This window comes from Podarcis filfolensis, assembly GCF_964270895.1.
Source record: "Podarcis filfolensis genome assembly, chromosome: 5".
In the NCBI taxonomy this organism is placed as follows: Eukaryota; Metazoa; Chordata; class Lepidosauria; order Squamata; family Lacertidae; genus Podarcis; species Podarcis filfolensis.
In genome coordinates this window covers 38,710,139-38,725,488 of record NC_139608.1, presented here as the reverse complement: position 1 = coordinate 38,725,488, position 15,350 = coordinate 38,710,139, and the positions used below count along the sequence as shown (strand labels likewise).

The following is a 15,350-nucleotide window of genomic DNA, read 5'->3' as shown; positions in this document are numbered from 1 at the left end:
TTTCATATATTTCATAGTTCTCTCATATGGGCGAATAAGAAAAGGTCCCACAAATTTCTGCTGCAACAGATGGCAGTAGTGACAGGCACTTACTGCAATACAGTTCACTTTTTGAATTGTCTTATATATTAGGATGGCAGATATAGGTCCTTCAGGGTGGTTGTTGTTGTTTAGTCATTTAGTTGTGTCCGACTCTTCGTGACCCCATGGACCAGAGCACGCCAGGCACTCCTATTCCACAGAGCGGCAGAACTTTAGAAATTCTTTTCTAGCTTCCAGTTCCCGTGAAGCCAGTTCTCCAACACACATATGCCATCGTGTGGAATCCTTTCACAATCATCATCGTTCAAAATTCTTTCAGCAACACACACTCTCATACACAAGTGTGTTCTAAATGTGTGACAAGCTATTGCAGAAAACATACCTGTTGCATATCACTTACCGTGTACAATAGTTCTTCAGGAGTTACAGGGCTGGTAAAAATGGTGCGAAGACATCTGAGGCAAGCTTCAATAAATTTAAGATCTGGTGACAGTAACCCTGTGAATACAAGTTGAGAAACTTTTTCCAGTTCTCAAATGCTGTGCAAACAAGAGGATAACAATAATGAAAATGAAGGTACCTTGTAATAAGGCTGGTATGATATGGCAGTCCAGAAGAGATTTAACATTGTTTTCTGTACCCATTGCAAGGCTTCCTAGCACCACTGCACATTCAGTTTTCAGCTCAGTGCTGGAGGTTTCTTGCTGAAGCAAGTATAGCAACCTATATACGGAAACACAAAAGAAAAGTTTGACTTAGCAAAGCATAATTCAAACAAATAACTATTTTATGTTAAAAGTAAGCAGGTACTATGGAAAGGGGAAACACTGCTCTACTCTGTGTTAGCCCAAGTCGTGAGTTAAGTGTTATACACAGAAAGGACACAATCCTACGCTGGAGACTGTCCAGTCAACATAAGATGGACTAATGGGGATAAGGAGACAATATCAGATACCAACACTAAGGAATAGGTGTGTAAGAACCAAAAGAAAATGGAAGACTGGTAAAAGCAGGGTAATATCTAAGGAATCAGAGTATCTCTCAATTGTAATTATATTGTTCTATAAGAAAGCATTAAGCAAAATAAGTTTGAAACCTTAGAACAAATCTAGAGCACATTGTCAAAAAACAAAATCTAGTATTGGGAACCTTTTACCTTCCTAGCCTCCTCCCTGCTATCACAACTAAACGGGACCTGCAGATGCCCATTTATAAAAAGGGATATGCTGTAACACAACCCTAAAGAGCGAGTTGGAATATTTTTTCCCCTCCCACTTCTGCTGAGGCATATGCAACTTGTTAGACAACAACAAATCTTAGCCCTGCCCAACATGACAACATGCAACACTGGTGGAGCTGTCACATAACCTAGAGAAGGGGTAGGCAACCTAACGGGCCACATGCGGCCCAATCGCCTTCTCAATCCAGCCCACGGATGGTCCGGGAATCAGCGTGTTTTTACATAAGTAGAATGTGTGCTTTTATTTAAAATGCATCTCTGGGTTATTTGTGGGGCACAGGAATTCGTTCATTCCCCCCCCCAAAAAAAAATACAGTCCGGCCCACCACATGGTCTGAGGGACGGTGGACCGGCCCACGGCTGAAAAAGGTTGCTAACCCCTGACCTAGAGTTACAGTCGATGCTGCTGTTCTGCTCACAAAGCAGACTCTCACTCATGGAACACAACTTCGCCCTCCTCTCCCCTAAAGCTCCCTACGTACCCTCGAAATTGGCCATGCCCACCTGCCAATCAGGTGATCAGATGACATTTAAATTGGGCCATACCACTTGCCTGATACTGATCTGGCCTTTGGAACCAGAAAAGCTCCACACCCTGATCTATGAGATTCTTTCACAGACATACAGAAAGTACTCCTTTATTCTAGACATCAAATTCCATTAAGACTTACACTGATACAAATGATCTGTTCACTACAGCTGGAATTCACTTTAACTGTAGGCAATTGATCCTACTGCTTTATTTCATTCTATCATATGAATTCTGTCTTTATTTGGGAAGATGGTGCAGTTATTTCATAAAATGTTCTTTCAACTGAAGGACTTTTAAATCTAAATGTATTTTCAGATGACTACTTTATCAGTCACCATGAATAAGGATCAGTTTTACGTCCCCATCTTCTGAGATGTATTTCAGAGTTTTGCAATGCAGTCTTATCCATGTTCACTTGCAAATCCTACTGAATTTAATGGGTATGACCCCGTGGTAAGTGGGGTTAGGATTAAAGCCTTACTTTATTAGGAAAGTATCCCATTTCAGAAGATCACACAAGTTCGCCAGAATGCCCTCTTCCAGAAACAGCTCTGAATGCTGCCTGAGGTGCCTAATTCAGTAGCTATAGTGCCATGTGCACAATCCTTGTATACAGCCAAACTGACCAAATCAACCAAATTAACATAAAAATATGAAACACTGAATTAATATTCATGCCATTTTTAACTCACAAGAACTCAAAGTATCACTGTCAAAGTGGCTGGCTTAGGTTTGCTTGTCTAAAAGCATACAGCTAAATGTGTAGTTTGGCTGTCAGTATCCCGCCACTTCAGACTAAAATAAAGATTGGGGATGGAAACTGAAAAGCAAAAGCTGTTGCAGGTAGAATGCCACTACAAGATACCTAACACCATACCATTTATCCAAGCTTCTTAGTCCTGTGCCACCTCACTACTTCTGAAAGTCACCTGTATGACTTTTCCCCTTTAACGTGGAAGGAAGCCAGAACTGAGAGAAACTTCAAAACCTTTAAGACTTAATCAGCCCCCTTTTTGCCCAAAGAACTAGATAGGGATGCAGAACTTTGTTTGGCCTATATTCTTAAGAGAACTAGCCTAATTTGCACTTCCCAGACTAATACATGGACCTGAACACAGTACTTTGGATTTTGCACTTCTCAAAATTTCGTGATACAATTCACTGCTCAAGATTTACACTAAAATGTGCATTTAGGATGAAATAAGTTTAGAAATACATACATCAAGATAATTCATATCTGCATTTGGATTTATTTTGTGATAATAAAATACATATTTAAATTTTCACAGAAGCTAATAAAAATGCAGATTAATGCAGAAACAGAAAGGAACAGAACTGATAAAGACCAGAGAGACTGATCCATTCATTGAACTAGAACATACAGTCATGGCTCTCTGCCACCTTCATCTATAAGAAATGCTTGTAATACATCATTTATCCTCCTAAAGCCACAGTTTCATCACTGAGAATGGTACACTGAGGAATACAAAATACAGTGGTACCTCGCAAGACGAATGCCTCGTAAGACGAAAAACTCGCAAGACGAAAGAGTTTTTCGTTTTTTGAGTTGCTTCGCAAGACGAATTTCCCTATGGGCTTGCTTCGCAAGACGAAAACGTCTTGCAAGTTTGTTTCCTTTTTCTTAAAACCATTAATACCCAGGGTGCATTGCTTGAAGAGGTGCAGTTCCGTGCTTCGCAAGATGAAAAATTCGCAAGACGAAAAAACTCGTAGAACGAATTAATTTCGTCTTGCGAGGCACCACTGTATCCCAACAGAAAGTGATGATGAGGTCATAACAAAATCTGACCCATCTGATTAAACACTCAGAGGTTCAAGGGTTTAGAAGCAGTAGTCACCAACTCAGATCCACAAGGCACTACACACAGTCTGGCTAGATAAACTGCTCAAACTACTCTTAATGTGTGCCAAGAATGTGTGCTACTCTTAACGTGTATGTGTGCTACTCTTAATGTGCATCAAGAAGATAACTATCTACAAACATTTGAAAGGCTGTCATATAGATTACTCTAATTTGTTTCCTGCAGCCGAGAGGAACCAAACCAGTGGGTGCACAATTATAAGAAAAACAATTTAGACTGAATATTATGAGTAACTGATGTCTTAACAGCTTGTACAGTGGAATAAACCATTTCAAAGGGCTGCAGATTTTTCCTTAGCAGCAGAGATTGAAAGTCATGTATCAGGGATATGGTGGTTGTAGATTCCTGATTTGGCAGAAGGTTAGACTAGATGACCATTAAGATTCTCTTAAAACTCTATAATTCAAAGCCCTTTGACAGTTTTTTCCTTACAAACATTAAGAATACAAACATAACATCCTTTAATCCCTCAGACTAATAAATTACTTCAAGAAGGGTTTGGCCTACAACTCCCATGATCCCTAGCTAGCAGGACCAGTGGTCAGGGATGACGGGAATTGTAGTCTTAAAACAGCTGGAGGGCCGAGTTTGAAGAACCCTAGTTTAACTCAAGATATCAGAGGAATATTTCCTTGACCCAAAGTTTCTAAAATCATTTTTCTGCAACAATCTGAATTTGCCATTTCCCAGGAAGATTTTTTAAAGAGAGTAATTATTTAGGCCTTTTGCTTTGTCAAGGTATTTTATTCAATAAAAAAATAAACCACACAGGTAACAGTCAAGAAAGCACAACACAAATAAAACAAGTATGATGAAGTATATAATTCCAACTATCAGTAGTTCTACAAATTTTTGTTCCAACCACTGTCTTAGGGAGAACTGCTCCATAATTTTACCCTTCTAAATGGTTAAAACATGATTTCCAAGCCAGATTAATATTTGATCCTATGGATCGTTTAACCTATGTAACTACCATACTCTTGTACTCATATCCACAGAAATGTTAACTATTCAAGCATTTGACCAGTAAAGAGAGATTTGGTCAACGTACTTGTCAAATAATAGATAAGGTTTTTTGTTGTTTTATTTTAAAAAATATTAACAAAAGATACTTTATCCATTAAGTTTGATACTTTCATTTTTTACACAAATTATTTTCAAACAACAAATGTATATGTTTCTAGACTCAAGTCCAATCCGCTACTTGACCTTTACAGAACAGATAGCCACAGCAGATTCTCAGGATGCTGCAATAAGTAAGAGGGAATCAAAGAGAGAGACTTATGGCCCCAATGACTGCTTGCGATCCTGTTCAGAAACACCTATGGTTCTACAAGGTGGCTAGTAGAAGCAGCCTTGATATGTTGTTATTTTTGATAGTAGTCAACTGACCTAATTTGGACCAGTCAACTGACTGGCAGCCTCAACCTTACATGTATTCAGACATTCTTCCTCAACTTCCTTGTCCTATACTAATTACTGCAAGTACTTAACCACTTCGTATTTATGTTAATTATACAAACCAACCTCTTACTTTACATCCCATGCAGAGACTACAGAAAAGAACTTTCCTTAATAGGATCATGAGATTCTGTTAATTAATCCTCTTCAGAAAGAATCTCAGTAGCACATTCCACACATTTGCTTAAGACTGAACACAAAAGGTATGTAAAAAGGGTATCCCTCACCTTTGCAAACACACACATTTTAACTCTTCCAAGCAATATGGAAAAGTGGTCAACTGGATCTCTTACTGAAACAACTGAAGATAATTAAGTACAGTGGATGCTCGGGTTGCGAACGTGATCCGTGTGGGATGCACGTTCGCAACCTGCAGCGGCGCGTCTGCGCATGCGCGGGTTGCGATTCAGAGCTTCTGCGCATGCATGGCCACCGAAACCCGGAAGTAACCCATTCCGGTACTTCTGGGTTTTGGCAGGTGCATAGCCCAAAAAAAAGCAACCTGAAGCGGCTGTAACCCAATGTATGACTGTACTCTTAATGACATTTTTATATAAAAAAATGAAAAGATGTCAAATAGAAAAAGTCACACTTACCATACTTGACGTTATTCATACTTCACTATTAAAATTTTAATATCACACATATCTCAAAGTGTATACTCAATGCACTTCACAGTGAATCACACTTTCAGGTGAGTGAACTTGTATAATGGATGTGTTTGCCACATTCACTACACTACACTTTAAGTGCAAACCTAAAACATTGAAAATATGCACAGAAAATGCAATTACTCAGATTTCACTACTACAGTGGTCTGGTTCACATATCATGGTAAATCATAGACTGAAACAAACTATGATTTACTGTGAACCATTTGTTTTCTCATGCGTACAGCTCAAAAAAGCTAGATCACATGTAGAGACAAGTCAGTATTATGGTCTGTTCCCTTCTGGCTTGGGTAAAGGAAGGAGTGAGGTAAGTGGGATTTGACCATAGCTAAACCACAGTTTGTTTCACACTATAACTTACCATGAAGGCAAACAGTGCCAGTATTATTAGTAGTAGTCCACAAGTAAACCCATCCAGCTATTATGCTGAACTTGTTAAAACTCCTATGGCATAAAAGACTGAACACAAATGCAGCAGGTCTGTGCTAACTCATATGCTCTGGGTACATGAACATGTGCTGCAGCATTTAAATTCTTTGGCTCAGGTAGGTATAACTGCACAGCCTTTCCCCAAAACCCACCCTGCACCCCAAGAGTAAGGAACAGTACTTGAAAAGAAGACTGTCCTAGGTGGTAAAGGGAAGAAAATTCAATATTACAGCAATTCCAAGCCATCACTTCTGCAGGTAGTCAATCTCAATGCTTATTCCAGAAACAAGAGTTGAAAAGGTTGCCTGTGATTATCTTTTTTTTAAAAAGTAAACTTTAGTATCTGCAGCAGGTCCAAACAACTCCAAACACTAAGAATGAACAAGCCTAACAGGATAAGCTTAATGGAAGAAGTCACTCTGTTTATCACTATGATCAGTTTCTCACACCTAGCATATCAAGTAGAGTCTTGCACAAACTACATAATGGCATTATAGGCTTTGGTCATCATAATCAACTACTTTGAAGTCATTAGAATCAATAGTATTATCATTTTTAGGTATCTCCCATAAGATTATTTTCTTTGTGAGGAATCTAAAGGCACTCTGATCCTCAGAAGATTTTCACGAAGAGTGTGTCACTTAAAATAGAATCATCTGCTTGAAGCTAAGCTGGTCTGGTCAGCACCAAGATCACCTGGGAATCACATGCACACCATTTGGGTTTCACAATGGAATAAAAGTGGGATATAAATGTAATAAAGTTAAAAAATAGAGAGTATTTGAAGACAGAAGTCCAATGTTACATATGCACTGCAGGATTCCATTCACCTGCTAATCAATTTGAAGTATTAGGCAATCATACATGACACATACTGACAAATTGCCCTAGAGCAGGGGTGGCCAACTTCCAAGAGACTGAGATCTACTCACAGAATTAAAAACTGGCAGTGATCTGCCCCTGTTTTTTAGGAGTTCAGGTCAAAGTTGCTTAGCTTTTCTTAGCGAGTGGATAAGCCCCATTTTCTTGGGGTTCAGGGTCAGAAGTGGTGGTAAAGATGGGGGGGAGCCCAATATTTTAACCTCTCTTTAAAATGAGGGTCAACTACATGTATTGTAAGCCAGTGTATAAATGTACACAGATGCAAGACCATTTCCTTATGAATCCTGTTCCCTTACATACCATTCTTCTTTCTCCTACACTGTTGTTGTTTAGTCGTTTAGTCGTGTCCGACTCTTCGTGACCCCATGGACCAGAGCACGCCAGGCACTCCTGTCTTCCACTGCCTCCCGCAGTTTGGTCAGACTCATGTTTGTAGCTTCGAGAACACTATCCAACCATCTCGTCCTCTGTCGTCCCCTTCTCCTTGTGCCCTCCATCTTTCCCAGCATCAGGGTCTTTTCCAGGGAGTCTTCTCTTCTCATGAGGTGGCCAAAGTACTGGAGCCTCAGCTTCAGGATCTGTCCTTCCAGTGAGCACTCAAGGCTGATTTCCTTAAGAATGGATACATTTGATCTTCTTGCAGTCCATGGGACTCTCAAGAGTCTCCTCCAGCACCATAATTCAAAAGCATCAATTCTTTGGCGGTCAGCCTTCTTTATGGTCCAGCTCTCACCTCCATACATCACTACTGGGAAAACCATAGCTTTAACTATACGTCTCCTACATTACTATACAACAATTAGGCCAGGCTTTTTAACCAAGAATGGATGATCAACTCCTATAATTTGCTTCCACTTCTGCTGACAAGTGTCATTTGTGCTTACAAATTACAGGACACAAATTAACACACCTAAAAAATTTATTTTTTGCATGAATTTTTCTGCTAGTAATGAACTTTGAACATTTGCCTGTTTCAGCACAGCTTCTAGATGCAATCCTATGGTATTACAACGGATAACTGCGTCTCAGGTGTTTCATAGAACTGTAGAGTTGGACAGGATCCCACTGGTCATCTAGTCCAACTCCCTGCAAAATACACAAAGGTGCATTCTGTGTGTATTCTTCACAGAAAAGCAGACACTACTAGTACTACCCTTCCTCACCATTGCATGATTCTTTTGCCTTCTTAGCACTAAATCTGCACCGTGCAATATTAAACATAGTTTGATACCAAGATTAGAAGTAGGTATGGTTAATATTTGACAATGTACAGATGCAATGTTAATCACAGGTAGCAATGAGTGGGCAGGATGAGGAATGCACCAATCCAAGAGGGAAGAGCACACCTGTCAATCACTGAAAATTCAAGTCATAGCCTACCAAATATTTAGAGACATCATTAATTTGAAATCTGATCAAACAGATGCCATGATTTCCAAAAACAGCCTCCTTCCAGTCTGCTCCAAATAAACCTCAATGGTTATGAAAGAAGTTGTGATTATGAAGAAACTGACTGATGAAACCAGCATAACTCAGGGTCTTGGGCACTATCAACCTCTTTACTTCCATCTGTCGTTACGGTGGAGCCCCAATTCACTGCTCCAGAAATATTGGACTAAACTTATACTCAGCACTTTCAAAACAGTTTTTCCAGAAGACTCATGATGTACAGTTTCCTTAATTACTTTTATATTCTGGTAAGCCAATAAATCATTAACAGTGAAAAAATAGAGAGTATTATACATTAATATACATTTGCCATTGGATTCACAGCTGAGTTATGCCAAATAACACTGCCTTTCTATAAATTGGTTTGTTTTCAGTGACTAAGAATTCATAAGAAATAGTCACTGACAGTCTGATAAAAGTTATCAGACACACAAAATTCCTTCCAGACAAACAGCCATCAGTACCTTCTGTCCAATTTATCAAAACAGAGATACACATAAATGAGGGGCGTACTGCATTTGTTTTAGTAAGGCTACAAGAATTCAACATAAGGAATCAAGTTGTGGTGGCTGTGGAAATTGCACTCCTGTACAGTGATGCTACAGCAGGAAAGAAAAGCATGAAGATTACAAGAAAAGTCAACATCCCATAAGCTGTACACATTTCCTTTGCCCAGCACAAGTCAAGAACCTAAGTGGCAGCACTCTTCTTTTATAAGTAAATTGAAACTGCACCATGTGATACAGTACATTAGTTTAAGAGTTTGTCTTGAAAATTTTCCAAATAAACTCTTGTCTGAAGGTAAAACAAACCTTCTTGAAGTGAAAGATATTAGAGGAACTTTAACATGGGTTGATTTCAGAAGTCATGCCACATTATGCAGAAATTATGTTTGTTTTTTAATGATAACATCTAACTCATACAGAGAAGGCAGTGTCAGCAAAACCTGACAAAATTCTGAAAGATGGCCTAGTAAATGTGTGTATTCCATGGAAAAGAGGCACAATTCAGTTAAACTTGCATATATAAAAATACATGCTCATGTGTCTTTAAACATCTATTTTTTAATTATCATAAAACTTAAGAGAGATTCATGAAGTGCCTATACCAAGTAGCTGAGGTATGCTGATTATGTTCATAAATGACAGTTACTGAAACTGATGTTTACACTTTTATGGGAAAAATTAATACAGTCATACCTCGGGTTGAAGTAGCTTCGGGCTGAGCATTTTTGGGTTGCGCTCCGCAGTGACCCAGAAGTAACAGAGCGTGTTACTTCCGGGTTTCGCCGCTCACGCATGTGCCGAACATGACGTCACGCGCATGCGCGAAAGCGGCAAATTGTGACCCGCGCATGCACAGACTGCATTCGCTTCAGGATGCGAACGGGGCTCCGGAACGGATCCCGTTCGTATCCAGAGGTACCACTGTACATAGCAAAATCTAATACCCACAAAACAGAAGAAAAAGACGCCAACCAGTAAAAATGCTAAACAATGTTCTAAGAAATTATGGGGATAATCAGCATCAGGTAGACAGACTGAAATGCAACTATTTTGATGTTTTACAACTAAAGGGTTTTCCAGAAGAAATCAACCAGTTTCCAGTCTTGTTTGTTTTTTTGTTTGTTTGTTTTTTTAATGCAACATGAAGCTAGGAATTCTAAACAAACTGCAAAAGGGATGCAATACAAGACTAACAGTCAGCAGGTCTCAGAGTCCTTATGTTTATTCAGGGCTACAAAAAAACATGGTATGACCTACAAAAGGCATTAAACTTTGTAGCCCAAACTGAAACATCTTACAGAAATACAAAAATCATATGTTTTGTTATACATTTCTTATTTTTGGTAAGTGGGATACAGAGAAAAATTAAAGCTGTTTCAAATTGCATTGAATCTTAAGAGGCTTTACTAAGCAAGTATGTTTGGGAAAGTATTTTCTGAGAAATGTGGGTATCACCCATAAAACCCAACTTTTGTAGTATAAATGTGTCTGCATAATTAGTTTTATACTAGGAACTGGACATACTAATCTCAGTTACAGTGAAGAAAAGACAAATGAAATGACAGACAGTCAAATTAAAGTGCCAGTATCTTAATAGCTTAACTTGAGACCTGCTGTGAATCAGTGAAAAGGAGAGTAGCAGAGGACATACCTTGGAACTGCTCCCAAAACAATCAAGTTGGCTTTTTGTTTGTTGTTTCCAATTACAGCATTTTTCATATCTCTGTAAATCCAGAAAGAGAAAGACCCTAGTAAATTATGCTGAGGTACTAAGGGCTCAATTTTGCAGAATTCAGTTCCACCAAAATCAATAGTCTCTAAAAAAGCTAAGCACTAAAAAAAAAACAAAAAAAAACAAGCAACAGTCCCCACGACTTTCAGTAACAATTTGAATCTCTGGTATTTTTCTATGACCCAGTTATTTAAATAACAGAGATGTTCATTCTCACATACTGGGGTGAGCTGAGGTAAAGAAATCATTGACGAGGACAGTTATCAATATCAAGAAAATAAGGATGTACAGAGTCAGTGCACAGTCAATGAAAAAATGGAAAAGAAATATGTAATAAGATGAGAACCTATCTTGTCTTGAATTTAAAATCACAGTAGAATGAAATACTGAAATATTTTCCTCAGTGGAAATTACAGTCATACAAAGCTTCCTTGATGCTAATCTTTATGCCAACCATCAACTTTCAATCATATTTATGATGCAGCACCACACACCTGTAGCTATTCTCCTCAAACCTTTTCTAGTCTCCTCCAGCAATTTCCTCATTCCAACTTCAATTCAAACATAGTGAATGTAGACTTATTTCCTATCATCATCTTACCTTTTCTGCATTTACAAAAAGGCTATTTCCTACTTCTCTCTATATTTTTATCAGTCAATTTGATACTGAAAAGGAATTAATCTTTTGGAACCAAAGAAAGTGATGATGTTAATAAGAATTTTAGAGGACGACAACACCGTTTGTTCCTCTAAAAACAATTGACAGTACAATTCAAATACCCCTTCAAATATTATGCAGAAGCAACAAAGAATGCTCAAGTGACTGTCTTTCCACACTTTTGAGTAAAGAGGAGATGAACATTTAGCTATGATATCACATTTATCTCCCCAAGGTGACACTGATCTCTTATGAAGACCTTATTAACTTTGCATTGGAAGAAGTTTACCAGTTTTAGATTTAAGTAAATATTTTAATAATAAAATTACAGTGCTAAAGTTTCCAACTGAACGACTACATATTTTTTAGCACGCCATTGTTAAATTCCGTAGAGTTGTGAATTAAAGAGATTAAGGTTGTAAAATTAAACACACTTTCAAGGGAGAAAGCCTCATAGACGGAAGTCCCACTGTGCTCAGAGTAAGCCCTGTACTGCAAGTCTTTGAATAACATGCAACAGTCATGAGCTTTATATCATTGAAGTAGGTCAGCCCTGGCCACCAACCACAGGGCGAGAAAGTAATGTTACTCACTAGCAATACTCTTAGCCTCACTCCCACCCCATCTGCCCTGATACTGAGGCCCCCCAAACCACATGGTACCTATAGAGGGACTTTTGAATCCCAGCAGAAGGGGAACACATGGGCAGGGAGTCCTGTAATCTGAAATCAGCCCGTGACATGCCAGAGATTGTTGTAGCCAAAATTGAAAAATTGCAATTCCCAGCAATTGATCTTTGGAGCCATACTACCTCCCATGCTGCAAGCAGAACAATGCTTTTGATTATCATAAATTTCATATTGTTTCAGAATGTAATAAGGTGCAATATTATGCACAACTGTATCAGTAACTGGGAAGGTGTGTTGATATGTCGATGTCAGCTGAGAAATTTATTAAATAGTTTTACACTTAACTGCTTTAATTTTTATCTCCTTCGATTTTAAAATTATATTTTATACAATTTATATATGTTATATTTTGGATAACAGTAACAATACTGATACTATTATGGGTGACATTCAATGATGTCTGCCCACTTGTGCAACAGAAATTTGCTTGTTTCTCGTTTCCCTCTCCAGCTCCCCATGTACTCCCAAAATCTGCTCAAGGGTCTACTAATCCTCCAAATCTGATTCTGGGGGCATGCAGGGAGCTGGGAGCAGGAAGGAGAAGCCGTGTTGCTTGAGTGGACATTCACAAAGTTGCATCTCACCATATGCAACTAGGTCACTGAATATTACTTCGTTCAAAGTCAACTATTGAGTTCATGGCTAAAACAGGATTTGTTTCTGGGACCCTCAGCTTGTTATAGGCCTGGGACCTAGATAACTAAGGAAAAATTGTGTCTTGTTCCATGAAGATGATGGAAGACATGTGGCCAGAATGAGCTCCTTTTCTTCCTATGTGATAGAAATCCACAAAGATCAAATACATTCTGGATCTGAATATCAAAGGAGATGAAGGAAGTACCAGGATATTGTTAGGATTCTTTCCCCGTGTTGCAATCATGGGATTGTTTTTATCACATGACGGTGTGTGTTTTCATTCCACATTGTGGGAAGTGACGGAGACAGGATGTTTTATTACTGTGTTTCCGTGATGGAGGATTTTTGTCCTTTGTTCTTTCCCTTTCCTGTTTGATGCTGATGAGGAAGGAGCTGAGTTAGAATGCTCTGAGTGTATTATATGTAAATAAAGTAGTTTAGCCAAAATGCTGAGCTACTGAGTATGTTACACTGCCTATACTCTGCTGTTCCTGAAGCGTGCTGATGCCTCTGAGGCATCAGCCGCTGTGATGTTCAGGATGGAGAAAGACTTTGAGTCTTCCGAACGACTGACCAGGAGGGAGAGAACATGCCAGCCAGGCATGTGTCTCTGCTGGATTCCTACTTGTGTGTAGGACCTCCTGACAGATATACAGTAGTTTTACCAATGATCAAACACAATTTTATCTGGCTAAGTACAGCAAGAAATCTCTATTCTGTATACTGATGAAGCCAGAATGGCCATTGCACAAGTATGAAGTACAATTTAAGAGAAAAATGACAGTTGCAAGTTCTGGCACAAACTGAGATGCATCCCCCAACTCCCCCCCATTCTATGAAGAAAATGGAGGCATTTAATGCATACTAGATATAGGCAGGTGCTGCTAAAGAATGGTGAACAGAAGCCATCTGCTTCTGCATTCAGTGCTATAACCTTCATTACAAAACCTATCTGCAATATACATTTCCTAATATCTACCTACTGGCAATAAAATATATCCTTTTAGTCTTTCCCCATGCCAGTCCCTCCTCCCATCTTAAAAAGTAATTTGACAGCTCCACTCAAGTAAAATTAGTTGTAGTCACCTTGTGAAACCATAGCATTATATTTAAACCAAAGTGACACCTTCAAACAAAGCATTTTGCAGTCCTAAAGAATGTAGATCCAGACAAGCTATGCTCATATGCACTTGCAAATACGGCACATGAATACTGTTTCTGAAGGCTCACAGGTGAAAATCTTTGGAGCAAAAGGTTCCAACTAGACCAATTAAGAGTTAAAATGCTTTGTTTTTGGAACACAGACAGCTAAATGTAGGTGAAATCAAAGTGGTGTCCTAAAGGGTATTTTGCTTAACCAAAAGGGAAGGATTTTAGAGCAATAATCTACCTTAAAGAAGAGTGGCCACCATTTTTACTCCATCATAAAATGGGATATGATAACATATGTAATACTTTTCTAGTTTTATAGCAGTATGGCATATACACAAATTAATTAACAAACTCGTTGGTCATGAAAGTGATTACATGCTCTTCTAGACCAAAAATGGAAATATTTTCCCCCAATATACTGCAATTTTTGTTCTACTTCAGATTTTTTTCTACTTCTGCAGATGGAATTTCACATGAGGATAGCAATTTGGAATTCAGTAAGTCACTAAAACATACAGAATTCCACAAACACATATGACCAACATCACAGAACAAGAAAAGGCAACAGAGAAAAGATTGCATTATTCAAATGCTTATGAACAAAATCTTCTAAGTGCTCAACAAATGCCAAATATATTTCTGTGTTCAGAGAAAAAGACATGGTGGTCTTAAGACACTACACTCCCAAGTTTACAGAAAAGTTACACGTATGTGAAAAAATAGTGTCATATAAATAAATCTCTTCATTATAGGATAGCTATACTTAGTTCTGATAGATTAATAAGCATGCACTATCACATATCCCAAACAGGGAAGCTTCCACCATCCAAAGTAGGAAATTCAGTTTCACTGACAATCACAGAATACCTATTAAACATTTCAGTGCAACGAAAGCTGACAAATATCACCTTCTTTCAGCATACCTGCCACAAAACTAGTTTACATTGTCAGTTTAACAGAGGTACATATTTTGATGTATATGCACTAATCCCTTATTAAAGTGTCTGGAGAAACTGGTTAACAGATTAATATACTAAAACAGCTGTAACTACCTAAAGTACAAGGCTTGGGAAGGAGAGGAGCATTTGAATTGTTCTGAGATTTGCAGAAAGAGCTGGAGAAGGGTCAGAAGATTATATATTTTAGGGCATTTGTACCTCACTCTTCAGCCAAAAGGGCTCCCAGTTTACATACAATCCAACAAGACAGTCCCTACTCATGGGTTCCAATCTAAAAAAAACACAACAACACACATAGGCAATGAACAGGGAAAGAAGAGGAAAATCAAAATCAAAACTCAGGCACCAATTTCTAAACAGTTGTTCCTGGCAAATTTCAGGGGCAGAAGGTGTTTGATGGAACTGGACCTCCAGCAAAGCTGATGGGAT

The 15,350-nt window shown here is 38.6% G+C and overlaps 1 protein-coding gene across 4 annotated transcripts in view; it reads right to left on the bottom strand.

The window, feature by feature from the left end:
- The window catches only part of ARMC8 (armadillo repeat containing 8), a 54,333-nt gene that overhangs the window by 30,734 nt on the left and 8,249 nt on the right, over positions 1–15,350 (bottom strand). For 2 of the 4 annotated variants that reach the window (XM_083616272.1, XM_083616273.1), the window contains exons 3-5: positions 10,747–10,818; positions 623–765; positions 443–540 (exon numbers count right to left, since the gene is read on the bottom strand). In XM_083616272.1, the coding sequence (XP_083472398.1) occupies positions 443–540; positions 623–765; positions 10,747–10,818 (313 nt within the window). The remainder of the gene's footprint in view (positions 1–442; positions 541–622; positions 766–10,746; positions 10,819–15,350) is intronic. The other 2 variants (XM_083616274.1, XM_083616275.1) reach the window with 1 other exon arrangement.